The sequence below is a fragment of the Taudactylus pleione genome, unplaced genomic scaffold (genome assembly GCF_031769625.1).
Source record: "Taudactylus pleione unplaced genomic scaffold, aTauple2 ptg000372l, whole genome shotgun sequence".
Taxonomy (NCBI): domain Eukaryota; kingdom Metazoa; phylum Chordata; class Amphibia; order Anura; family Myobatrachidae; genus Taudactylus; species Taudactylus pleione.
In genome coordinates, this window is record NW_028284773.1 from 11,815,361 (window position 1) to 11,842,568 (window position 27,208).

Consider the following 27,208-nt stretch of genomic DNA (forward strand, 5'->3'; position numbering starts at 1 on the left):
TGTGAAGGAACAGGGGAGCTGTGGGGCGGTTGGCTCCCAGCAGCGCATACACTGCCAGATGCTTCCTACTGATGACTGAATCTATTGGACATGCTGGACAATTCTGTATGTCAAGACAAACTGATCACTTTAGATCGGTCGCGGCCATACAATTTGCGATTATCGGCCCAATCCGACGATAATCAGAAGATCCGGCCAATAATTGCATAACGTATGCCTGGCGTAAGGACTATCATGTAACAATCTAGCTGAATTAGCAGAGACTATGAAGCACCAAGATGTTAAATATTATATTTATATATAGCTGATATAACTAAAAAAGTGAACAAGGAATCTGCACAGAAAAATCCTGGTTGTTGTAGCAACAGATGGTTCCTAAATGTAAATATGCATTTTGCTCAGTTGTGGAATTATATTTAAACAAAAAATGTGAATGAAATATTTTTGATTCCTTTCTATAAAATATTTCATGTATTTGGCAGAATTCCCGCTGTATCCCTTTTCTATACTAACTGTTCTTATACCATGCTAACACTGTTTCCATGGCAATGTTCTGCTTCCATTGTTTAGGCCTGGGCTAATGCATAGAGAATGTGCAAGTTGACAGGTATACAAATCTATTATTCTTTGTCTGTATTTACATTGTAAAAAGCCAAATTTGAATTTCAAGATTCCAGAACCTCCCGCACTGTGTCCTTGTTTTATTCTTTTTTCCCTGTGTGTGTTATCTAGCAGTTTCTGCATACATTGAAATGGAATCACAATATGGCAGGACATGTTTATTCTCACCATGTATATGTGTACTCAGTGTAGCTAATAAGGTTTTGCAGAGAGATGGCTGGAATTGGCTGAGGATAAACTCTGCTAATAAAAAAAATATTTTTATTGAAATGTGAAAATTATTTTTAAACAGTATACTGTAGTGATTTTTTAATTAAATGTAGATATTGACAACATCAACATGCAGTGTACAGCAGTGACATATTAAAATGTGCAGTATTGTGCATTTACTACTCCTACTATGATGCCTAAAGTAAACTGAGGTTTGATATAAGTACATTAAAGAAAAAGTTACAGACTGTGGTGTTTGTACTTAGAAGTACTTTTAATGCTTTTTAAAGTGTTAAATTATTTTTTTACAACTGGGTAAATTCATGCCAATATAGTTGCATGATTTATAACTCTTCATCTCTAACTCCCTCAAGCTTCACGCTTTATGAAAACTTGGTAACCTACTGACACTACCTCCCCAGCTGACCTCTCCTTTGGGGGCCTCTCCTTCTCTCATACCCATACACCCAATGCCATCATGGTGAAGGTGTCATTGCCCTCCTGCCCCACAATTACACCATTTGTGTTGTTCCCCATAAACATCTCTTTCAATATTCTCCATTGAGGTCCACTTGCCACCATTTATTATCTCCTAGTCCGGTCTCACGATTTCTTGATAAGTTCTTCTCCTGGCTGCCCCACTTTCTCTCCTCTGATTTCCCATCCTTCATCATGGGGGACTTTAACATCCCTATCAACAACCCTGTTACCTCCAAACTTTTTTCCATCTCCTCCATGATTTGGCTTGTCCCAATGTGCCTCCTATCACTCTACTCACTCCTTGACCATGTCATATCTCATCTCTCTACTGTTTCTGAATTGAACTATATCTCTCTTCCATTCTCTTACCACCACCTACTCTTCGTCAGTATTATCTTTCTACCCACTCTCCCCCCCTGCCCTAAGACCACTCATACTAGGCAGAATCTTGACCCCCTTGATCCCACCATTACTTTCTTACCCTCATTACTTTTTTTCCCCTCATTAGTACTGCTGAGCACCTCTGAAGGAGTTCATGCTCCCTAGCCAACTTCCTCCATTTCAGGTTCATTCTCTCATCCTATATCTCCGCTCCGCTCACTCACAAAGCGATCCTACTTCAAAGCACTCATCTCATCATTCACCAGGTCGCTAGCTATAGTGAAAGAGAGGATTTAGGCACTATTGGGCACAACTCTCAAAGCAGCTTGTAGGAGCCTTCACGATTTGACCAAAATATAACAAATCAAAAAGCAAGACAGGTAGGTAACTCTTTAGCACTATGTAAAAACTGTAAATTGTATATGGTAAATGTCATATTACCCAAAAGCTTATGGATAGGTATATTATTCCAAATGTTATGTAATGAGTATTTTCAATATATGATTCAGGGTTAACTGTGAAACAGTCTTATTTATTCAACAAATTCCATAGACAGCGATACAAATGAACACATGGAAGATCACAATAAACAGTTATGGACTACTACATTAAGTTTTACCCTTAAAATTAGGGAACAGGTAAATTGCAGTTACAGTAAACAAAAGATGAATACAGCGCATATCTGCTGCAACAAAGAATAGATAAAAAAAATACGGATATTAAACGGTGTAGGATCACAAGGATTTCATTTATTCATATTTATATTATATTAAATTGGTAAAAAAAATAAGGGTATTCACATAAAACACATGTTGTTAAAAAAACAAAGAGCATATACTGTGTAATGTTGTTAGGATGTAAATATAAAAATATGTATTTAAACGCAAAAAGCCTTGAGCTGAATATGTAGTGTCTCTACACAGATCACCTTTCTTAGGTTTTTTATGGGGATCAGAACACTTCAGTTCCAATATAGAGTAATTAATTACCATATCCATTATACAGACTCCACGTATGTAAGAGCTTCAGGACTTCTGCGGAATTAAATCTTCTGTAGTCTCTCCCTGTAGTTGCTCTGGTAAAAGATCTTTCTGTAGCCTTACTGGTCCCAATGATGGGGGTTCCGTGATAGCAACAATGTAGCAGATGGCAGATAGTGGATACAGTTGCAATTCTCTCCTTATGGGCCCCATTTATTAATGATCGCAAATGCAATGCGATCTAGGCATGTCTATACCCCCCATGATCGCATTGCAGGATGTGATTCTATCACCGGAATGCATCATCCAGCACATGCAGAAAGGAGCCATCCCTGTGATGTGCCCAGTCCCGCTGACTGCTCATGCATGTCTGCTATTGCCTGGGGAGGAACCCTCGCCCAGCTAATTATGTGTAGTGCAGCCCATAGTGTTCAGATTGCGTTAGTTGCGGGTGCCCATATCTGGAATGCATAACATTCTGGATGTTGGTAAATTTGGCAGCATCGCATCCCCCATAGAAACCTATGGGGGATGCGGCCGCCAGCGGGAAATGAGAGATCGCAGCAGGTATTGGAGCTGCTGCGTTCCCTCCTTCATACATCTGGGGAAAACATAATATTTGGGGTTGTTTCTGCAATATAGCCGCAAATATACAATGATAAATGGGCATGAGAGTCTCTAATCTGGTAATATTATCCAAATATATCCGTAGGTGATTTTCTAAGGTGCAGTCCCATGCATAGATTTAATGTGGTGATCTTCCAGCAATGATCAGCTCACAGGCAGAGAGGCGAACGTGTTCCCCTGTAATCACAATTTCATCAGAGGCAATGTAAGCGTGAAACATCCATATTGCAGTTCCATCTGATGTAAAACAGACTCCTACCAACAATGTAGGCACTGGGACCCCTTGATTACCAGGTCCCAGGATATCTGGATACTTTCCAAGGGGTCAAACTTTAGAATCCCAATGTATGCCATTTCTGGATCTATCGTTTGTACACACACCCAGCTGCTGACGAGTTTTGACCCTACAGTGGTCTTTGTGACAGCAACTGGCATTGAATATTTTTTTTTTACTGTCTTCACCCACCTTATCTATGCCCCCTCTGTTTCTGTCATCTTTGTCCCTCCTTTTGCCACTCTCCCCATCTATCTCTCCCTCTCTTTCACCTCTGTTCCTTTTCCCAGCAATCTTTCTCTCTTTCATTTCTGTCACGCCACCTCCCTTTCTACAACCTGTCACCTCAAACCCCCCGACTCTATCTCACTGTAATCTCTGCCCCCTCAGCTCCCTCTCTCTGATCATTGTCACCCTCTGTCCACCATCTCTCTATCATCTCTTCCCCTCCCATCTACTTCTTTCTGATTTTGCCCATCCCACAATTTATCTTACGCTGACAAAACCTAGGGAACAGCCCTATGCATCCATATAGCCAGAGCCGGCCCTAGGCATAGGCAAACTATGGCACCATATGGGCACCCAAGCCCACCTAAGGCCAGGCAGAGATTTGAGGCAGGCACAGCCGGGGCACCTTTTGCTGGCTGGGCAGAAACTCTGCCAGCTGCTACTGCCGAAGTGCAGCATTCACAATTGGTGCTCAACTGACAGCTCCGATTGGGACTTGCAGCAGCAAATAGTGAGCAGGCAACGCCGGAACAGCCGGCAGTGCTTTGCGGGGACGAGGCACCTGGACAGCGGCTAGTGGTTAACGGGGGTGCTGTACTTGGTGAAGGGTGATGTGCTGGGAGAGAGGTGATGGGTGCTGTGATCTGTGCTGTGCTGGGTGAGGGGTGCTCTGATCTGTGCTGGGAAAGGGATGTTTTGGAGGGTGTTACTGTGCTGTAATCTGTGCTGGGAGAGGGGTGCTGTGCTGGGTGATGGGCGCTGTGATGGGTGCTGTTCTGTGATCTGTGCTGGGTAACGTGGGCTGGGAGAGGGGTGCTGGGAGCGTAGCACAATGGGGGAAGGGCCACAGCAAGTGAGACCATGCCTCTTTCATGAGGCCAAACCCCTTTTTTTAGGATCTGGTCACACAGTCAGCCATAACTTATAAGTATTAAAATAGTTTTTTTTAGTTTTCCCACAAAATTATGCATTTTTAAAATATTTTTTAAATATTTTTAAGTATTTAGGTAGACAGTGGGGCTGATAGTGTATGAGGTGTACACACACATTTGGCTCTGGTCACACCCACACAGCACTGGTTACAGATCCCCCTCCTTCTCAGTATAGGCCCTTGAACATTTTCAGCCCCAGGCCCATTTGGCCCTTAATCCGGCCCTGGGCATTGCTACTGGGGACATTACACAGGGGGCATTACAGAAGGGGCATCACTACTGGGAGCATTACACAGGGGGCACTACTACTACAGGGGGCATTAAACAGGGGCATTACTACAGGGGGCATTACACAGGGGGCATTACACAGGGGGCATTACTACAGGGGGCTGCATTACACAGGGGCACTACTACAGGGGGCATTACACTGGGCATTTTTACTGGGGGCATTACACAGGGGGCACTACTACTACTGGAGGCATTACTACAGGGGGCTTTACTATGAGGGCACTACTATGGGGGCATTACTGCAAGGGGCACCACTCCTGGGGGCACTGCATAAGGGGCACCACTGCTGGGGGCACTGCATATGGGGCACTACCACTACTTCGGGCTCTGCATAAAGGACACCACTACTGGGGGCACTAAATAAGGGGCACCACTACAGGGGTCACTGAATAAGGAACACTACCACTGTGGGCACTGCATAAGGGGCACTACCACTACTAGGGGCACCACTACTGGGGGCACTGCATAAGGGGCACCCCTATTGGGGGCACTGAATAAGGGGCACTATCTCTGTGGGCACTGCATAAGGGGCACTACCACTACTGGAGGCACTGCATAAGGGGCACTACTACTGAGGGCACTGCATAAGGAGCACTACCACTACTGGGGCCACTGCATAAGGGGCACTACCACTACTGGGGACACTACATAAGGGGTGCCACTACTGGGGGCACTGCATCAGGAGCACCACTACAATGGGCATTGCATTTACATAAGGGGCACTACTACTGTGGGCATTATGTGTAAGGGGAACTACTGTTGTGGGCATTGTATAAGGGGCACTACTACTGTGGGCATTGTGTATAAGAGCCACAACTGTGGGCATTGTGTAAAAGGGGCACTGCTGTGTGTCATAACATGAATAAGGGACAGCTATGTGGTGTAATGTGAATCAGGGTTGAAACAAGATTGTGCTACTGTGTGGTGTAATTTGAATTGGGAATACTATTGTGTGACCACGCCCCTTTATTTTGTGACCATGCCCCTTTATTTTGAGACCACGCCCCCTTTTCAGCACTGTCCCTTTAAAAGATGCAGAGGGGGAGGGGGAGTTCCACCACTTCTCTAGGATTACTTTAAGCACTGCTTACATCCAAATGTAAATGAGGCCCAAAGCAGTTTGTAAGTGCTACGTGTCGATGAAAACACTAGAGGAAGTACCAGTAGTAGACAATTATGGGACACTCTAGTCTAGCAGGCTTGAAATAAAACTGCTGGCATTATCTGATGGCTCAAGGTAGTTCCATGATTAGATCTGAAGTTAAACAACAGCTGAAGAGCCACAATTGCCTAGTCCTGCTGCTTGTGATGGAAGTAACACATCCAAGATGAGATGCTGCTCCTCTTTGGTGATGTCAGATCTACCAATTTAAGTTGGTGTGCTAAGATTTGCACCAAAGAGTATATGTTTTTGCAAAACAAGATGGTAGAAGTTTGCATGTACAAGATTTTGTTGTTTAAAACAAGATAATTGAAATAGCGCATTTCCAGGGTCATACAGTACACTGCCATTTCCCTCTCATACTCTATAGCTATATTATTTATGTGGCTCTTCATAAATGTGGTCACTCAGAAATGAATGTGGACAAACTCTATAATATACTTTTACAGTGATTTGAAGAGTGTGGCCAGTACACTGTGTACATGGTTTTAAAATATTGACTATAATAATGTAATAGCAAAGGGAAATAATTTTTGACAACAAATCACGACAGCGGCAGCCCGACACAGGAGGAAATCCCGATCGTCCTAAGGTAAGTACTAACTAACCTAATTCTACCCCCTAACCCTAACCCTCCCTTAGGGGTGCCTAACCCTAACCTCCCCCCAAGTGTCTAACCCTAATCCCCCTCTAAGTGCCTAAACCTAACCCCCCCTTCCCCGCAGCCTAAACCTAAGTCCCCCGGGGGGTGCCTAACTCTAACCTCTCCCCGGGGGTGCCTAACCCTAACACCCCCTTCCCCTAGCCTAAACCTAACCTCCTGGGGGGGTGCATAACCCTAAGTCCCCCTGGGAGCCCCTAACCTAACCCTTCCCCCCCATGGCTGTCCGCACCCGGTGCCCGGCTTTCCTTTGATCGGTAAGCCGGGTGTCGGGCTCCCGGTGTAGGTCTAATGACAGGCGTCGGGATTTCGACGCCTGTCATTAGTGCCTTGCTGGGATTAGACAGTTGGGAAGCCGGCAGTCGGAAATACGTCCGTCGGTTCCCGACTGCTTCCCTTAAGTATGTATGTTTAAAAAAAATTCAGTTTTTATGTTAGAAAAATGAACAGTTTTGTACAAATGTCATCGGTAAAGACATATTGGCACATTTGGCACATTTTGGCTAAAATTCCTCCTATATTTTCATATATATATAGTACATAATCAATATTTTTAATTATCACTATAATTAAAATAAATTCTTCATTACCATATAAAGTAGTGAACATTTTTTTTCACCGCTTTAAAAATGGCTCCAGGAGGGAGTGTGAGCAGGAATTCCAAACCAGTAGGAGCAGTGTCCATGATTGCTACATGTCATTGGTCCTCACAAACTGCACCCACCCTCTCTGCAGCATCAGACAGCATAGGTTTTCAGGTGATACACAAACATGAAGCCCTGGTCAATGTAGGCTATGGGTAGGGGAAGGCATTCATTAACTGAAGGTTGAAAAACAATAAATCGTATTTGCGCTTCATGCTTGTATACCGACAGCCTGAAGATACAGATGTGATTCACTAATCACAGAAATTCAGTCAAAAAATCTGCAAATTCAAGTGCACAGGTAAGGCACAGTCATGTATTAAGTTAAAGCTCTCAGATATTTCTTTGAACCTTAAATATCCAAAAGTTCAATGTTACTTCCTTCGAGAATCTTCCTTATAATCTGTTACTAAATATATCCAGCACCTGGTTTCTTCCAAGCACTGCATGGTTATACGCAATTGTCCCTCTGTATATCTCGTGGTGGTTTGTATGCAAAACAAGATATGACGGAACAGAATATAGGATTTTACGCTATATTCTGTTCCGTCATATCTTGTTTAAAGAAATATCTGTAGCTTTAACTCAATACATGACTGTGCCTTACCTGTGCACTTGAATTTTCATATTAATTGAAGGTTGTTCGGTAGCTATAAAGGACTTTAACAGGTGTTTTTGAATAAAAGGAATAACTCTGAATTAATATTTATGATTCTGTTTATCATAAGATTAAATTGTATAATTATATTACATTGTATTATAAATTAAATACTGTTTATGCTGCTAAATTTCATGCAGGATAGAAGAATAATTGTGTCATTTATGTGTTTTTCAGAAAAGTTAGAAAAAAAAGTGTCAAGACTCCAGCAACACAAACAAAGGTTTATGCGTGTGCCACAAGGGCTGCCATTACAAATATCCCTATTGCACGTATTTTGTTTTCTAGATAAACAATATTGGGAGCTGTTTGCCAGAAATAACACAATATTTAGAAGAGACAAATAAAGTAAATGTGCCACAGCCACTCCATTTGAGCCAAACAAAGTATTTAAGGACAGTCACCCTTTAGAGATGAAAGGCCGGTTTAGTACATTGTGAACTTTTGAAATAAATCAATTTTCAAGTGATTATGTTTGGCTCTAATGACACATGGTTATCAAAGAGCCCCATACCTTCTTATCCAACTAAACACATTCAGTGATCACTTGCAGTGCAAATGATTCTTTTTTAAACACAGAAATGCAAAATCGTATATAGTCAGCTGCTAGTGTTTTCCTACAGTGCGACTTTGGTTTTCTTTTTCTTTTTTTCAGTAAGAACACCAGATAACGTTTCTGTATATTCCTAATAACGATGGATATAATAAGTGGTGATTTTCAGAAGGAAGGCAGCCCACCATTACATTATACATTGCCAAAAGACTTTCAAAGTCATAAATAAATTCTGAAAATAAGAAGGAAAACAGCGCTATGGACATACAAATTTGTATATGTAGTAAATTCCAATAAACTGTGCAATGAAAAATTAAAATAATAAAAAAATAATAATAATGCGGCAGGTATGCTAATATATATATGTTTTAATAAACCATGTACAGTATAGGCAATATGAAATGAACACACAAGATATGAAAAATAAATAAATAATGGAAATTAATGAAAAATATAATAATATAAAAATAGTACCACAAATTATGGCACATGCAGATGTGTCCTCTTACATCTAGCCTCAGTACGCCATGCAGTGCGAGATGCCTGGCGTGAGTGAGCCGCCAGGTCCTGTGCAACCCTGCTAGCATCGGGTATCTTTTTTTTGGCAAAAAATATGTTTTAGTCATAATGCAATGCGACTAGTATGCACCAGGAGACTGCTGATGATTTTGATATGTGACACTTGTATATCCAATAATATAAAATATCGTAATATAGTTAATGTCCTTGGGCGCTTCTAGTGATTCCAAACACAACATTTCAATATAAAAGCTCCCCTATTTGGGATTTACGAAATCACCTTCACCCAGACAAGTTCATCTTATTGTTCCAAGAGAAGAATTTGTCCACAGTGATGGTACTGTACCTGTATTCCTTTTTTCTTTATGTGTCCCAAAATTCTAGAACAACCAAACCTTCACAAGGAGTTTCGCAGAAGAAACTTCATTATTTGCATTCAATGCTTGTATCAGTTGCCTTTTCCAACTTCCTCGAGTAGCTGACTTTCCTCGTCCCCCTGGCCTTAACTCAAAATTCCATGTTCACTTTGATTCTTGGCTCCTAAGCTTGAAATGGGCTCTCAAGATGCCTTTCTTCCTCAAAGCTTTCCAGCTCTCATCCTAACCCACTACTCCATGTTCCTTCCTCACAATCCAACCCATCTGTGTCACCCGTTTGTCTGTCGCCGCCCCTTTAGAATGTAAGCTCTCACGAGCAGGGCCCTCTTCCCTCTTGTGCTTCTCCTTCACTTATCCCTACTTTAATTTACAACAGCACCTAACCCTTGGTTGCTGACGCCATGCTGCTTATTTAAGTGTTATGCAGCAATGTATAAATTGTGTATTTGTCCTGCATTGTTTGTACTGTTAATAACTGTCTTTCTTGTGTGCTCATTTGTCTATGTACTTGTCTTGTGTGCTCATTTGTTTATGTACTTTGTAAGGCACTGCGGAACCCTTGTGGCGCCATATAAATAAAGGATAACAATAATATATATGGTGCAGCGAGTTTTCAACAAGCAAAGTTATTTATTAAGAAAAGGTGGCAAACATCTGACACAATGGCATAATCAACAATATTAATATTTATCAATATCGATATCAATACTTGCGGCATCCAGAGTGTATATAATTGTGCAAAACCATACCGTGATAGCTCCTATGAAAGGAGTGATGATGTGCATCCAAAGGGAGTTCTGGAATCTCCCTCCTTTGACCAAGGTAATTCACAGGATGCCTTACTCACAAGTCCGTTCCAAAATATATTAGGCAGGATGCCAATACCATTTCACATATACATATGCTGTATGGAATGGATACAAGTAAGCACCGTGTTTGCCGCCAACATGTTTCAAGCTCCTAAAGCTCTTCCTCAGGGCTGTATGGTGTTACCTGTGTCCATATTTCCTATTTATAGGCAAGGTGCTAGTTAACCTGGAAGTGACATTACACAAAGTGCTAAGTGCATATTGAGTGTAAAAACAACATCTTACTGTACATTGGTAGTCATACTCAATAGTCATACTCAATAGTGTTCTGAAATGTACGATTATTCAATAAATAAAACAGTAATATATATAAAAAAACATCATAATTCAGTTTAAATATTATACCACAGGAAGTGGATATTCGTGCACTACCAGTTTTTATTTTTCAATATCTTCATCAAAGATGGTAACAGGAAGTGAGGTAATCTAAACTTCCTGTATACTGTAAGAGTCGAGGCATATAGAGATGTGGACCGGAACCAGAAGTGATGGTGCCGCGGACCGGAAGTTGTCAATGTCTCATTGACCTATCCAAGTGACTTTAAATTGCTGTACACTGTATACCCAAAAATAGTTTCAAGCCACCCGTAGAGCAATGGTGTAGAATTTTAAAGTGCTCTGACAAGCTGTGTGTAATGAGGCCCTTTCTTATATTTCTTGCATGTTCTGCAAGGCGTCTCTAATGTCCTAGTTGTCATTCTGACATAAAAAAGACCGCACTTACATTCAAGCTAGGGGTGTGCACCGGCCACTTTTCGTGTTTTGTGTTTTGGTTTTGGATCTGGATCTTTCTTCGTGTTTTGGATCTGGATTGGTTTTGCCAAAACCACCCTTCCGTGTTTTGGGTTCTGGGTTTTGTGTTTTGGATCTGTATTTTTTTTTAAAAAAGCATAAAAACAGCTAAAATCACAGAATTTGTAGGTTTTTCTGCTCCTATGCTATTATTAACCTCAATAACCTTAATTTCCACTCATTTCCAGTCTATTCTGAACACCTCACACCTCACAATAGTGTTTTTATGTCCAAAAGGTTGCACCGAGGTAGCTGGATGACTATGCTAAGCGACACGAGTGGGCGGCACAAACACGTGACCCATCTAGGCGTGAAACTGCAGTGGCAGACAGGATGGCAGTTTGAAAAACTAGGCCCCAAACTGTACATAATGCAAAGAAAAAAAAGAGGTGCAAGATGGAATTGTCCTTGGGCCCTCCCACCCACCCTTATGTTGTATAAACAGGACATGCACACTTTAACAAACCAATCATTTCAGCGCCAGGGTCTGCCACACAACTGTTGCTGAAATGATTGGTTCGTTTGGGCCCCCACAAAACAAGCTGGCAATTAATCTGTCCCTGCACAAACTGGCTCTACGGAGGCAAGATGTCATCCTCATCCTCCTCATCCACCGATTCCTCACCCTCTTCAGTGTGTACATCCTCATCCTCACAGAGTATTAATTCGTCCCTGCTGGAACCACAGGTCCCTCTGTACGTTCTGGAGGCTGGTCTCCCTGGAAGAGTTGATAATTCATTTTATGAACATCATCTTCTCCACATTTTGTGGAAGCAACCTCCTACGCCTTTCGCTGACAAGGTTCCCGGCTGCACTAAACACTCTTTCGGAGTACACACTGGAGGGGGGGTAAAATAGAGCCAGTTTGTACAGGGACCTCCAAATTGCTTCTTTTTCCTGCCAGTACAGGTACGGACTGTCTGACATGCCTACTTGGATGCTGTCACCGATGTAATCCTTTAACAGACAGACGCACGCTTGTCGCTGCTGCTTTGAGGATGCAAGTGCGGCTACAGCCCACACAATTCACAAAGACAGAAGAAAAAAGAAGAAGAATATTTTTATTGTTTGTGTAGCACACTTTGAGGGTGTCACCACCCTTTAACAGACAGACGCACGCTTGTCGCTGCTGCTTTAAGGATGCAGGTGTGGCTACAGCCCACACAATTCACAAAGACAGAAAAAAGAAGAAGAATATTTTTATTGTTTGTGTAGCACACTTTGAGGGTGTCACCACCCTTTAACAGACAGACGCACGCATGTCGCTGCTGCTTTGAGGATGCAGGTGCGGCTACATCGCACACAAGTCACAAACACATTAAAAAATAGTTTTTTATTTTTTGGAGCACTTTGAGAGTTACACCACCCTTTAACAGACAGACGCACGCTTGTCGCTGCTGCTTTGAGGATGCAGGTGCGGCTACAGCCCACACATTTCACAAAGACAGAAAAAAAAAGAACAATATTTTAATTGTTTGTGTAGCACACTTTGAGAGTGTCACCACCCTTTAACAGACAGACGCACACTTGTCGCTGCTGCTTTAAGGATGCAGGCGCGGCTACAGCCCACACAATTCACAAAGACAGAAAAAAGAAGAATATTTTTATTGTTTGTGTAGCACACTTTGAGGGTGTCACCACCCTTTAACAGACAGACGCACGCTTGTCGCTGCTGCTTTGAGGATGCAAGTGCGGCTACATCGCACACAAGTCACAAACACATTAAAATTTTTATTTTATTTTTTGGAGCACTTTGAGAGTTACAACACCCTTTAACAGACAGACGCACGCTTGTCGCTGCTGCTTTGAGGATGCAAGTGCGGCTACAGCCCACACAATTCACAAAGACAGAAAAAAAAGAACAATATTTTAATTGTTTGTGTAGCACACTTTGAGGGTGTCACCACCCTTTAACAGACAGACGCACGCTTGTCGCTGCTGCTTTAAGGATGCAGGTGCGGCTACAGCCCACACATTTCACAAAGACAGAAAAAAAAGAACAATATTTTAATTGTTTGTGTAGCACACTTTGAGGGTGTCACCACCCTTTAACAGACAGACGCACGCTTGTCGCTGCTGCTTTGAGGATGCTGGTGGAATCTAGACGGGATTTGGAACCGAGGACACACTACCTCCATCAATTGTCTAAATCCCACTGCACTAATGGCGGATACCAGACGCACGTCTAACACCAACATAGCAGTCAAGGCCTCAGTTATACGTTTTGCTTCAGGATGACTGCTGTCGTACTTAATCCTCATCCCTAGGGACTGTTGGAGGGTCAATTGTTTAGTAAAAGTAGTGATGTTCCTACTTCCTCTCTGGGATGATGAACAACTCCCAGCAGCAGCAACAGCACTAGGAGGAAGTGGTTCTTGATCTTTCCCTATTTTATTTTTATCGGAGAAAGTTTGGTCCTCCATTTATGTTATATTGATATATACGTGCGGCTAAAGCGCACACAAACACAGAAAATATTTTTTATTTTTGCTGGAGAGTAGTGCACTTTGTGGGTTACACCACCCTTTAAGAAATGAGCCAGTCGGCTCTTTACTTATGGGACACAGGCGCACGCTTGGCGCTGCTCCTTTGTTGATGCACGTGCAGCCACAGTGCACACAAGTCACAAACACAGAAAATATATATTTTTTTGTTTTGGAGTGTACTTTGGGGGTTACAGAACCCTTTAACGGTCAAGCCAGCCGGCCCTTTACTTATGACACAGGTGCACGCTTGGCACTACTTTGTTGATGCACGTGCGGCTACTGCGCACACAATTCACAAACACAGAAAATAATTTTTTTTTTGGTTTGGACTGGAGTGTACTTTGGGGGTTACAGCACCCTTTAACGGTCAAGCCAGCCGGCCCTTTACTTATGACACAGGCGCACGCTTGGCACTACTTTGTGAATGCACGTGCGTCTACTGCGCACACAATTCACAAACACAGAAAATAATTTTTTTTTGGTTTGGACTGGAGTGTACTTTCGGGGGTTACAGCACCCTTTAACGGTCAAGCCAGCCGGCCCTTTACTTATGACACAGGCGCACGCTTGGCACTACTTTGTTGATGCACGTGCGGCTACTGCGCACACAATTCACAAACACAGAAAATAATTTTTTCTTGGTTTGGACTGGAGTGTACTTTCGGGGGTTACAGCACCCTTTAACGGTCAAGCCAGCTGGCCCTTTACTTATGACACAGGCGCACACTTGGCACTACTTTGTTGATGCACGTGCGGCTACTGCGCACACAATTCACAAACACAGAAAATTATTTTTTTTTTGGTTTGGACTGGAGTGTACTTTCGGGGGTTAGAGCACCCTTAACGGTCAAGCCAGCCGGCCCTTTACTTATGACACAGGCGCACGCTTGGCACTACTTTGTTGATGCACGTGCGGCTACTGCGCACACAATTCACAAACACAGAAAATAAAAAAATTTTCGGTTTGGACTGGAGTGTACTTTCGGGGGTTACAGCACCCTTAATGGTCAAGCCAGCCGGCCCTTTACTTATGACACAGGCGCACGCTTGGCACTACTTTGTTGATGCACGTGCGGCTACTGCGCACAAAATTCACAAACACAGAAAATAATTTTTTTTTTGGTTTGGACTGGAGTGTACTTTGGGGGTTACAGCACCCTTTAACGGTCAAGCCAGCCGGCCCTTTACTTATGACACAGGCGCACGCTTGGCACTACTTTGTTGATGCACGTGCGACTACTGCGCACACAATTCACAAACACAGAAAATAATTTTTTGGGAGGTTTGGACTGGAGTGTACTTTCGGGGGTTACAGCACCCTTAACGGTCAAGCCAGCCGGCCCTTTACTTATGACACAGGCGCACGCTTGGCACTACTTTGTTGATGCACGTGCGGCTACTGCGCACACAATTCACAAACACAGAAAATAATTTTTTGGGGGGTTTGGACTGGAGTGTACTTTCGGGGGTTACAGCACCCTTAACGGTCAAGCCAGCCGGCCCTTTACTTATGACACAGGCGCACGCTTGGCACTACTTTGTTGATGCACGTGCGGCTACTGCGCACACAATTCACAAACACAGAAAATAATTTTTTTTTGGTTTGGATTGGAGTGTACTTTCGGGGGTTACAGCACCCTTTAATGGTCAAGCCAGCCGGCCCTTTACTTATGACACAGGCGCACGCTTGGCACTACTTTGTTGATGCACGTGCGGCTACTGCGCACACAATTCACAAACACAGAAAATAAAAATTTTTTTGGTTTGGACTGGAGTGTACTTTGGGGGTTACAGCACCCTTTAACAGTCAAGCCAGCCGGCCCTTTACTTATGACACAGGCGCACGCTTGGCACTACTTTGTTGATGCACATGCGGCTACTGCGCACACAATTCACAAACACAGAAAATAATTTTTTGGGGGGTTTGGACTGGAGTGTACTTTCGGGGGTTACAGCACCCTTAACGGTCAAGCCAGCCGGCCCTTTACTTATGACACAGGCGCACGCTTGGCACTACTTTGTTGATGCACGTGCGGCTACTGCGCACACAATTCACAAACACAGAAAATAAATTTTTTTTTGGTTTGGACTGGAGTGTACTTTGGGGGTTACAGCACCCTTTAACAGTCAAGCCAGCCCGCCCTTTACTTATGACACAGGCGCACGCTTGGCACTACTTTGTTGATGCACGTGCGGCTACTGCGCACACAATTCACAAACACAGAAAATAATTTTTGGGGGGGTTTGGACTGGAGTGTACTTTCGGGGGTTACAGCACCCTTAACGGTCAAGCCAGCCGGCCCTTTACTTATGACACAGGCGCACGCTTGGCACTACTTTGTTGATGCACGTGCGGCTACTGCGCACACAATTCACAAACACAGAAAATAATTTTTTTTTGGTTTGGATTGGAGTGTACTTTCGGGGGTTACAGCACCCTTTAACGGTCAAGCCAGCCGGCCCTTTACTTATGACACAGGCGCACGCTTGGCACTACTTTGTTGATGCACGTGCGGCTACTGCGCACACAATTCACAAACACAGAAAATAAATTTTTTTTTGGTTTGGACTGGAGTGTACTTTGGGGGTTACAGCACCCTTTAACAGTCAAGCCAGCCGGCCCTTTACTTATGACACAGGCGCACGCTTGGCACTACTTTGTTGATGCACGTGCGGCTACTGCGCACACAATTCACAAACACAGAAAATATATTATTTTTTTAGCATTTGGGGGGAGCACCCCTGATGGACAGAGCACCCCCTGGACAACACTACAGCACCCCTTTAGGACTGGGACACTGCACAGGACTTTGGAGTGGACACAGCCCCTATGGAGAACTGACTGCACAACACAGTCCAGCCAGCCCCTATGGACTTTGAAGTAGTGGACACAGCCCCTATTAACAACAGCAGCACAGCACAACACAGCCAGCCCCTATGGACTTTGAAGTAGTGGACAACAGCAGCACTACACTACACTACACTACACAGCCCTAACTCCCACCCTCCCTCTTCACTGTCCACAGCCGAGTGAGAAAATGGCGCCGACGCGGGTACCTTATATAGGATCCAAAACCCGCGAGACTCGGAAGGCGGGATGATGACGTTTTGCCTCGATTTCAGATCCGAGTCAGGCGGGAAAAGTCGAGCCTGACTCGGATCGGACTCGGATCGGGGGGGCTCGGGGGGGTTAGGATTTCAGAAATCCGAACTCGCTCACCCCTAATTCAAGCATATAGCAAACATTACAAGCGTGACAAATAATAAAGTAATTGATTTTATATTCTTTGTCTCTTACCTTAAAGGTGGTGTATTTTGATGTTTCAATAAGTAATGATCTGCACATAATGCAGCATCCACATCTGTGGACCCCTTTAGTTCTGATCAGGTTGCTATGTTCAGTTGGCAGGGCACTTTTTATTTAGGGATTTTTTAAAATTTGCTGCCCTTCTATAAATAAATGTTAGAGTATCGGGAAGGATGCTATTTAAAATAGAATATTTTTTTGATATATGCCAATACTTTTTAATGACATTCTCAAGTTTTCTATAGTTTGAGCTATAAGTGGTAATGAACGAACAATCCTTTTAAAAGGTACCTTCATTATCTCGTTACTTTTAACAAATCCTTTCTTTGTAAACTTAAAACATTTTTCACATCTCATTTATTGCATATGCTTTCTCTATACATTTTTTACCCATGTCATTCATTTGAGTGGTAAGTATACCCACACCACAATTCCTTTTAAGCCTAATAAATTGGCTCTTTGGGATTCCCTTGAGTCAATTAAGGTGATGTGTGCTTGTTTATGTATATAGTGATTGGAATCAGTAGGTTTCTTAAACCCTTTGGCCTGTAAACATACTCCTTCTGGATACACCATGAGATCTAGTCAATTGCCTCCCTACTTATGTTGAATGTTAATTTGATATTCAGATCATTGTGGTTAAAATTTTCACAGAAGGATTCGAGTTTCTATTAACATCCCATAGAAAAATTATATTGTCTATATAATGATACCAGAGAACCAAATTCGACAATCCAGGAGCTTTATTCAAAATTACCTGATCTTCCCAATGGGCCATAGACAGATTAGCGTAACTGTGCAAGAATTTGGTCCCCATGGTAGTTCTGATTTTCTGGAGGTAATAGTTCCTCTCAAAATAAAATAGATTGTTGTAAAAGATAAAATGTTTCCTTCATTGATGAATTCTATTTTATCACTGTTTAATCCTGAATGCCTTTAAAAACTTTCTATTGCCTCTAGTCTTATCATGTGGTCTATTATCGTATACAGCAGGACAGGACAGTATGGTGTTAATCAGCAGTGATTAACACCATACTGTCCTTCCAGCAAATATCTTTCAACTTATTAATAACATCTGTGGTATCCCTTAAATATGACCTGTTTTTAACTACAAACTTTTGTAGGAAAATATCTATAATTTCCGATAGATTTGTGCTTAAGCCCCCATCTTCGGGAGTACATATATAGTGGGGGTTCTGGGATTTTCTATATTTAGGAATATAAATTATTTTTTTTTGCAATTGTTTTCATAATTGGGGAGTTGATTTATATACAAGGCTTATAAAGAGTTAATGAGGTCAAGCTCACTGGACTTCCCTATGCATACAATGATTTATGTCAGAAAAAGCCCCTGTGTTCAGCTTGTGCAAACACGCTATAAACTGCGGGAGATTAACATTGGTAACTTCTTATTCACATCCTTTTATTCTTATTCACAGCATTACATTTGGCAAGTTACTCTGCAAACTCGTCAAAAATTCACAGCAAGTCAAGATGAGTACAATCTTGCACCAAACTTGCATTCTATTAAATTTACTCCATTGAAGGGCTGTATTTTATAGCAGTGAGTACCAGGGGCACCTGATAGGAGGGAGCAAAGCATTTGCACTGATCACGCCCCCCCCCCCCCAGTTCTGCCCCTGAGGAGCACAACAGCGCCCCTCTGTGGAGCATGTGACATCATGAGATACGCCTCCTTACAATAGGTCATGCCGCCTTGCCATTGGGATGCAGTGAATATCCTGGCGTGTGGGATGCCGGGAATTAGAATACCGGCGCTGGAATCCCAACACCTTTCAGAATCCCGGTGCCAGCATCCTGACCGCCGGCATCCCGACCACCGGTATCCCGACCGCCGGCTTCCCGAAGGTAAGTAGCGTGGTAAGGGAGAGGGTTAGGCATTAGGGATAGGGTTAGGCACTGAGGGGGGAGGGTTTGGGGAGGGGGAGGTTAGGTTTAGGCACTAGGGGGAAGTTAGGTTTGGATTAGGGAGGGTTAGGGAGAGGGGGAGGGTTAGGAGAGGGGTTAGGGAGAGGGGGAGGGTTAGGATTCCAACCAATAGGTGTTGGTATCCTAACCATGTTGGGACGCCGGCATTTGGATTTTGATCGCCGGCATCCCGTATCCAACCACTTGCCATTACCCGGGCCTGGCCAGGCTCTCTATAGCCCTGGTGAGTATGGTAGTAGGGTAGTAGGGGTTGTGTAGGAAGATGAGCAAGGACAGAGAATTATGATAGCTGGCAAATTATGTGCATGATAGTGTTGTTATGCTCCTTGTCCTTCCCATTCCAATCTGTTGGTTCATTAAGAAGGGATATTTATAATATTTATAATTATATAAATTATTTAATAAAATTACTTTATTTTTCTCTGCTTGTAGATGGCTTCAACTGACAATAAAAGTGAAGAGGTTCCAGATAATCTCCAACCTGGGGACCTGATTGAAATATTTCGTCCAGCATATCAACACTGGGCCCTTTACCTTGGTGATGGTTATGTCATCAATGTTGCTCCAATGGGTAAGACATTGTTCTGCAGCTCTTAGCTTTTTCTGTTCTTTAATGTAAATAGTTAAATATACAGTGGGCCTGATTCTGAGGTGGGAGTAAAGCAAAAAGGCACAAGTAACTTTGCACCTGGATAAACCATGTTGCAATATAAGAAGTGTAAATATATAGGATTAATACTGGCTGCTTTTTCATATAGCCTATAAATGCAGGCCAAGTTTATTTTTACACAGTAATTTAGATATGAGTTTGGAGACGCCTCTCAAATCCAAATTTCTTTCCACATTTTAAATCTGCCCTACCTGCAGTGCAACTTGGTTTTGCCAAGGTGCACAGTTACCTGCTCTTTTTTTTCTTTACTCCCACCTTAGAATCAGCCCAGTATGTGCAGAGTGTATATTTTATTCACACTTACACTTAGCCTCAATACGCCATGCGGCGACACAAATGAGTCGTCAGGTGCCTTGCAAATCGGCTTGCTCCGAGCATCACTTTTGCATAATTTTCACCCAACAATGTGTCTTAGTTGCAAACAGATGCAACAAACTGCTTCGCAAGACTGCACTGATTAATTTGATATACAACACTTAAATCTTTGTGCGACTGAGTCTGTATAGATGGTAAAACATACTTGCCGACATTAAGCTCCTCCTTCCGGGAGGGAGCTGGATGCCTGTGTACAGCGGGGGGCGTGGCCGGGCAATGACTAAGTATTGGGGGCAGGGGCGTGACCGCGCGATCGCGTCATCATGGCCCCGTCCCCTCTTCACAATGCCAAAATGAAAGGTATTGAGAAGCAGGGGGTGGGGCCACGGTGACGCGATTCAGCGCAAATCGCGTCACCGGGCCCCCCCGCTGCGGGATTTTCTATAATTAGTGCGGGGGGGGCGGACGTCGGGAGGCTTGCCTGCCTTTCTATGGGGCTGGGAGCGGCACACGATATTCGGGAGGCTCCCGGCCAAATCAGGAGGGAAGGCAAGCCTGGGTAAAATGACTCGGGTGCTGCATAGTAGCACTTCGTATTCACACTCAATCGCACACAGAATTTACAAGTGTCGCATATTAAATTAATCAGTGCAGTTAGCTGTTTCTCGCATCCATTTGCCAAGACGCATTTTCCGGTGAAAAAGATGCTCCGTGCAAGTCAGGACCTGGCGCTCTGAGAAGTGTTGTTTGCCGCGAGTACAGCAATAGTGCATGAGGATACATCTGTAGATTTGTGCATAAGTAGAGGTGTCTGCAAGTGGTCTCTCTGCCTGGAAATAATCATGACAGTTGAACAAAGGCCTGAGAGCTGTATGTTGATGTTTCTTGTTGTACAGTAAGAACATAAAGGAGCTCTGTGATGAAGAGCCAAGTGCATGGAGGAAGATAGTGTGGCATAGACATGACCCAGTAAAGAAATAAAGTTGTCATTTAAAAAAAAAATTTATATACATTAATTCACTTCTCAAAAGAAAAATAGGTAAGACATTGGGGACAAAAATAGTGACCCTTTTATGTGACATTGGAGACATTTTAGAGTATGATGAACACTTCATACATCTGTTGGTTAATTTGGTCAGCCAATATTGCACTGTGTGTGGTCAGCGGGATGTAGTCAGAATCCTGACAGGCTTTACCCGACATCGTTATCTTGACTGTCAGAATACCAAGAGATTGTGGAGGTAAGTATTAGGGTCAGGGAGAGGGTTAGGGTTAGACACAGTGGCGGATTCTACATAGGGGCTAAGGGACTGCAGCCTCCCAGCAAAAATCCACAACGGTGAGTCCCCAGTGAGCTCCGGTCCTGGGGACCACACTGGCTCCAGTACCCTCACTGAGGCACTCACCGGCATTACCGCAATCATCCTTAGCAGGGCAGGCACAGTAGGGAGCAGGAGACAGTCTCCCTTTGTAGACTTGCCATGCATGTGTTGGCAGTGTAGTGGCTTCCTATTGAAAGCCCTATTTGCTAATCTCACACAGGGCTAGCAGTCTCAGGGGAGGAAACTCCACACCCTGTGGAACTGCCAGTCCAGAGTGTGATAGCACAGTAAGAGCTTTCAGCAGGATGCCTGCTCTGTGCTGATCGCTGGTTGTAATGTGCTTCTAGGGGCTGCACACTGTGGAGTCCGGGTCAGCACTGACCTAAGCTGCAGTCCAGGCAGCCCCCCGGACTGGTAAAGGTAGGAACCACCACTGGTTAGGCACTAGGCTGCAGGGGGGAAGGTTAGGGTTAGGCTGCAGGACAGGAGGGGTGGGTTAGGGTTGGGAGGCGGGTTAGGGTAAGGATTATACAGAAATCTGTTGGTATTCTGACCGTCGGCATCTTTACTGTCTGGATGCCGTACCCAAACCGTGGTCAGTATAGTAAAAGTGCCACCTAACTGCAGTGATAGGAATCCCTACTAAGTTTGTTTATAATTTGCTATTAGATAAGCAAGTAATCCAGCAAACATCTCCACTAAAATTATTAGAAGTATTATTTCTTTCATCTTTTTTTTAACATAAAAATGATATTTATATAGAGCTTTAATTTTCTTTATGTTTGGTGGACATCAACAGAGGAGACCACTGCTGCTTCATTTTCAAGTGCAAAGTCTGTCTTCAGCAGAAAGGCTCTTGTGAAGATGCAGCTTCTAAAAGACGTTGTGGGGAATGATACTTACAAAGTGAACAACAAGTATGATGATAAATACACCCCACTCCCAGCTGAAGAAATTATACGACGGGCAGAAATGCTTATTGGCCAAGAAATATATTATGACCTTCTAGGAAATAACTGTGAGCATTTTGTGACACTGCTACGTTACGGAGAAGCTGTATCAGATCAGGTAATGCGCCATTAGCTCATCGTGTTCTTTTAGATTTAATTAGAAACTGTACAATATAACGCATTTATGCACAAGGGGGTTGATTCTGAGTTGGGAACAAAACAAAATAGCAAGTAACTTTGCACCTGGACGGACCATGTTGCAGTGCAAGGGGGGCAAAAACAATTTTTTTTCCATGCAGGGTAAATACTGGCTGCTTTTGCGTGTAGCCCAAAAATGTAGGACACGCCCCTCTCAAATGTAAATGTCTGCACATTTTACATCTGCCCACCTGCAATGCAACATTGCCAAGGTGCAAAGTTACTTGATTTTTTACTTTGCTCCCAACTTAGAATCAGTGTACTTGTCACTAGCGAAATAAGTTATTAGTGATCAACAAATACTCTGTCTATTACGCTAAATGCATCTACATGACTATACGCTTTAATAGCCCCCAGTTGTCATCATCAAATTGTAGAATAAAATAAATAAATTAAATGATAAAAACAAAACTGTGCCTCCCTTCACCACAAAAGTGATCTAAGCACCAGTGCTCATAGTCTGGGCTGCTTGCAGGTCTGTTAATTCTACAACCCAGTGCTGAACAGGTTGGGACTGTGGGCCTGATTCAGACCCGCTCGCAAGCGCACAGTGCTCACAAGCAGGTCAATGTTTGCCCCCTGCGCATGCGCCGTGTCCGGTGTGTGCATGCGCGAGCTCCAGCAAGCGACTGAAGTTCAGTCGCTCCGGGGCTCGCTACAAGACGGGGCGGCTGTCGATGTTGATTGACAGTTCCCCCCCCTTTTGTAGGCGTGTAGGGGGGGTGGTTGAGCAAACGCAGGTGTTCCCAAAGGAACGCCTGGCGTTTGTGGGCGCCCCTTCTGACATCACTAGTGACATCACTAGTGATGTCAGTAGTGGACTTACTGCTCTATTAGAGCAGGAAGTCCACTCGGGCTTGCGAGAGCTGAGACCCTACCACAGGGTCTCCTCGCAAGCCCGATGGTCGCAATAATCGCGGCCATCTCCAGGCCACTTGCAAAAGCTGTGGGTGGTCACCCACAGCTTAGCTAGCGACCTGAAGAAAAAAAATTAAATCAAATCCCTGCCCTGATTCAGAGCAAGCGCTCACTAGCAGCGAGCAGCTCTGAATCAGGCCCTGTATCCCCACTATAACAAGCAAACCCCATGCTGAGGGTAACTGTGCTGTAGTGTGCCCAGCCAAGCCTGTCCTTGCCTGATACTGGTTGCAGCTTTTGCAGAGAGACCTGACACTATTTGTCTCCAGTAGGCTTTGAGGTCACCTCATCAGTACATATCTTTGCACCACTCGCTCTCTCACAAAAGATAAGCCTGGTGACAGGTGTATCTGTGGATGTGCCCACCTCTTGGCCTCTCTCTCCAGACATGGTAAATGCAACCAAATAGGTGTCAAAGCCAGATTATGACCCCCAAAAAATAAGCCTTTACCACTTACCTCATAGGAAGGGCAGCATCATGTTGTCATTGCCTTAGATGCTGTGAGAGTGGTGTGGGCAGATTGGGGCTGTGGAGGAAGAGGTAGGTAGCTTCCAAGAGGATGGGGAAAGAAGAAGAGGTGAAATGAGCATTAGGGTCTGGGGAGGGACTCATAGACAGCTCACTCAGTGTGACTGTGATCTATGTTGAGCAACGCCTTTGATACAGATGAAGGGTAATAAGCCTCTGGTACAGATGAAGGGTAATACGCCTCTGGTACAGATGAAGGGTAATACGCCTCTGGTACAGATGAAGGGTAATAAGCCTCTGGTACAGATGAAGGGTAATACGCCTGGCACAGATGAAGGGTAATACGCCTCTGGCACAGATGAAGGGTAATACGCCTCTGGCACAGATGAAGGGTAATACGCCTCTGGTACAGATGAAGGGTAATACGCCTCTTGTACAGATGCAGGGTAATACGCCTCTGGTACAGATGAAGGGTAATACGCCTCTGGTACAGATGAAGGGTAATACGCCTCTGGTACAGATGAAGGGTAATACGCCTCTTGTACAGATGCAGGGTAATACACCTCTTGTACAGATGAAGGGTAATACGCCTCTGGTACAGATGCAGGGTAATACGCCTCCGGTACAGATGAAGGGTAATACGCCTCCGGTACAGATGAAGGGTAATACGCCTATTGTACAGATGCAGGGTAATACGCCTCTGGTACAGATGAAGGGTAATACGCCTCTGGCACAGATGAAGGGTAATACGCCTCTGGTACAGATGAAGGGTAATACGCCTCTGGTACAGATGAAGGGTAATTCGCCTCTGGCACAAATGAAGGGTAATACGCCTCTGGTACAGATGAAGGGTAATACGCCTCTGGTACAGATGAAGGGTAATAAGCCTCTGGTACAGATGAAGGGTAATACGCCTCTGGTACAGATGAAGGGTAATACGCCTCTTGTACAGATGCAGGGTAATACGCCTCTGGTACAGATGAAGGGTAATACGCCTCTGGTACAGATACAGGGTAATACGCCTCTTGTACAGATGCAGGGTAATACGCCTCTTGTACAGATGCAGGGTAATACGCCTCTGGTACAGATGAAGGGTAATACGCCTCTTGTACAGATGCAGGGTAATACGCCTCTTGTACAGATGCAGGGTAATACGCCTCTGGTACAGATGAAGGGTAATACGCCTCTGGTACAGATGAAGGGTAATACGCCTCTGGTACAGATGAAGGGTAATTCGCCTCTGGCACAGATGAAGGGTAATAAGCCTCTGGTACAGATGAAGGGTAATACGCCTCTGGTACAGATGAAGGGTAATAAGCCTCTGGTACAGATGAAGGGTAATACGCCTCTGGTACAGATGAAGGGTAATAAGCCTCTGGTACAGATGAAGGGTAATACGCCTCTGGTACAGATGAAGGGTAATACGCCTCTGGTACAGATGAAGGGTAATACGCCTCTGGTACAGATGCAGGCCTACACATCTTTGGTGCACATGTACAGTACGAAATTTAGTATTTTATGCAGGAACAAAGGACTTCCCTCTACTGTACATGAGACCTATTATGTGTTAAGGGAGGTGCTGCTGAAAGTATCCATTAATTTAAAACTTAATTGTGTATTTAACTCTATTTTAAATTAATTTAATAGCTGGAGTTTTTGTGTAATAGCAAAATTGTGCTTTGCTTGAAGCAGGATTTTTTAGACTTTCTAAAACCTAGGAAGCAGGTCAAAAGATAATATGTATTAAAAGATAATATGTATCCTATGTACTTGTTTCATTTTATACAGAACTTGCCTAAAAGCACCTGCAACCCCCACCACCTCCCACCCACCACACACACACACACACACACACACATAATAAAATACTTGCAATATTGTTTTTATGTATTATTCCATATTAACTATTGGGAGAGCTCTCAGTGTTTCTATCCAACACATCTTGGCTGCTCATACTGGCCACAAAATGCTCCCCTCATTTGATTGTAATGTACTGTAAAGCATTCTCTTCAGTACAGATGTGTCCTCATACATCTAGTCTCCTCTCGTGTTAAACAGCCCTATTAGTCGCAACACGCCGTGGTGTGACTTGGTAGCGCCGAACGTCTTTTTGTGTGATTTTTTACCTTCAGATACATCTTTTCCGCACAGGGATGAAAATAGGACACACAAGCAGCTTCTGCTGAATAAAATGATATGCGGCATGCCTATAATCTTTGTGCATCTGAAGGTAAAAGAAGCCCGATTACACGGCGTTCACGTGTTATGTGTAAAACGACTTGTAGCACACGGAGGATAGATGTACAGTATGTAGACACATCTGTATGTTCCTAGGAAACATTGTAGAACTATAAAGTAACTGCAGAGCAAGTCACACTAATCAATGGATGTACTCAGCAACTATTCTTTATTAGTTGTGGCAACTACCATAATAGCTCTATCCATTATGACTATATTTCCTAATATTTACTGATTACCTCACCCATTCAGGGTGTGGTAGGGTGCTCCAGTCATGCTGTATAATGATCGGATCTAGATAAAGCTTTTATGTTGACAGTGGTTATTTTTACAATCTCATAAATTAATGTATCCTTTATGTGCACTGTGTTCTCATGCAGGCTAACAGAGCTATAAGCGCCATTGGGTTTGTGACAGCAGCCGCTGGAGCTTTCTCACTTCTCGGCATATTTCAAAATAAATCAAGACAAGGACAGTATTAACATGGGACAGAGTGAAGTGATTTGGCACAATTAAAATCGGATTGGATAAAGAATTAAAGAAAAACCTAATATACGTACAACATGGTATTTATTAAAAAATATGCTGTTAAAGCCACATGGACCAATATATCTTATTTATCAAAGATGTTTTTTCAGTATTACTTGAAAAATAAGACCCATTAAGTTTGTGCACTTGAAAGGCATGATGATAGGGCCATCAAGAGTTTGTTCGGGCCCCGATACTAGGTGTTTGTGGCCACTCATGGGGGTGTGTCTATGCCCCAGTGGGGCTTCTATATAGAATCTGAGTGCCGTTGCTCACCGAAGATGGGCATGACTATGCCATCATGGGGGCGTGGTTTTGCCTCCCTTTCAGTCTCAGGCCCACACAGTTGCTATGGTACTTTGTAGCACCTCTCTCAGAGCCTATGATAATAGTCACTTGAATCGGGTTGGGTACATTTCTAAAGGTGCCCACACACATAGCGATATTTTAGCCGATCTGGCCGATTCCGACGCATTGGAATGACAGATCGTGTAAAATATGCCAAAATCGTGAGTAAATTGTGAGTCCCCACTCACGATCACGATGCGATGCGAGCCCTTGCTGGTCTCACATCGCATCTTCAGATCTGCCGTGCAGTAGG

General features: G+C 43.6%; 1 protein-coding gene across 1 annotated transcript in view; it reads left to right on the forward strand.

The window, feature by feature from the left end:
* The window catches only part of PLAAT1 (phospholipase A and acyltransferase 1), a 28,871-nt gene extending 1,959 nt beyond the window's left edge, over positions 1 to 26,912 (forward strand). The window contains exons 2-4 of the mRNA XM_088444742.1: positions 19,432 to 19,570; positions 22,106 to 22,374; positions 26,460 to 26,912. Coding sequence (XP_088300868.1) covers positions 19,432 to 19,570; positions 22,106 to 22,374; positions 26,460 to 26,561 — 510 coding nt within the window. The 3' untranslated portion in view covers positions 26,562 to 26,912. The remainder of the gene's footprint in view (positions 1 to 19,431; positions 19,571 to 22,105; positions 22,375 to 26,459) is intronic.
* Positions 26,913 to 27,208: the final 296 nt, after the last annotated feature.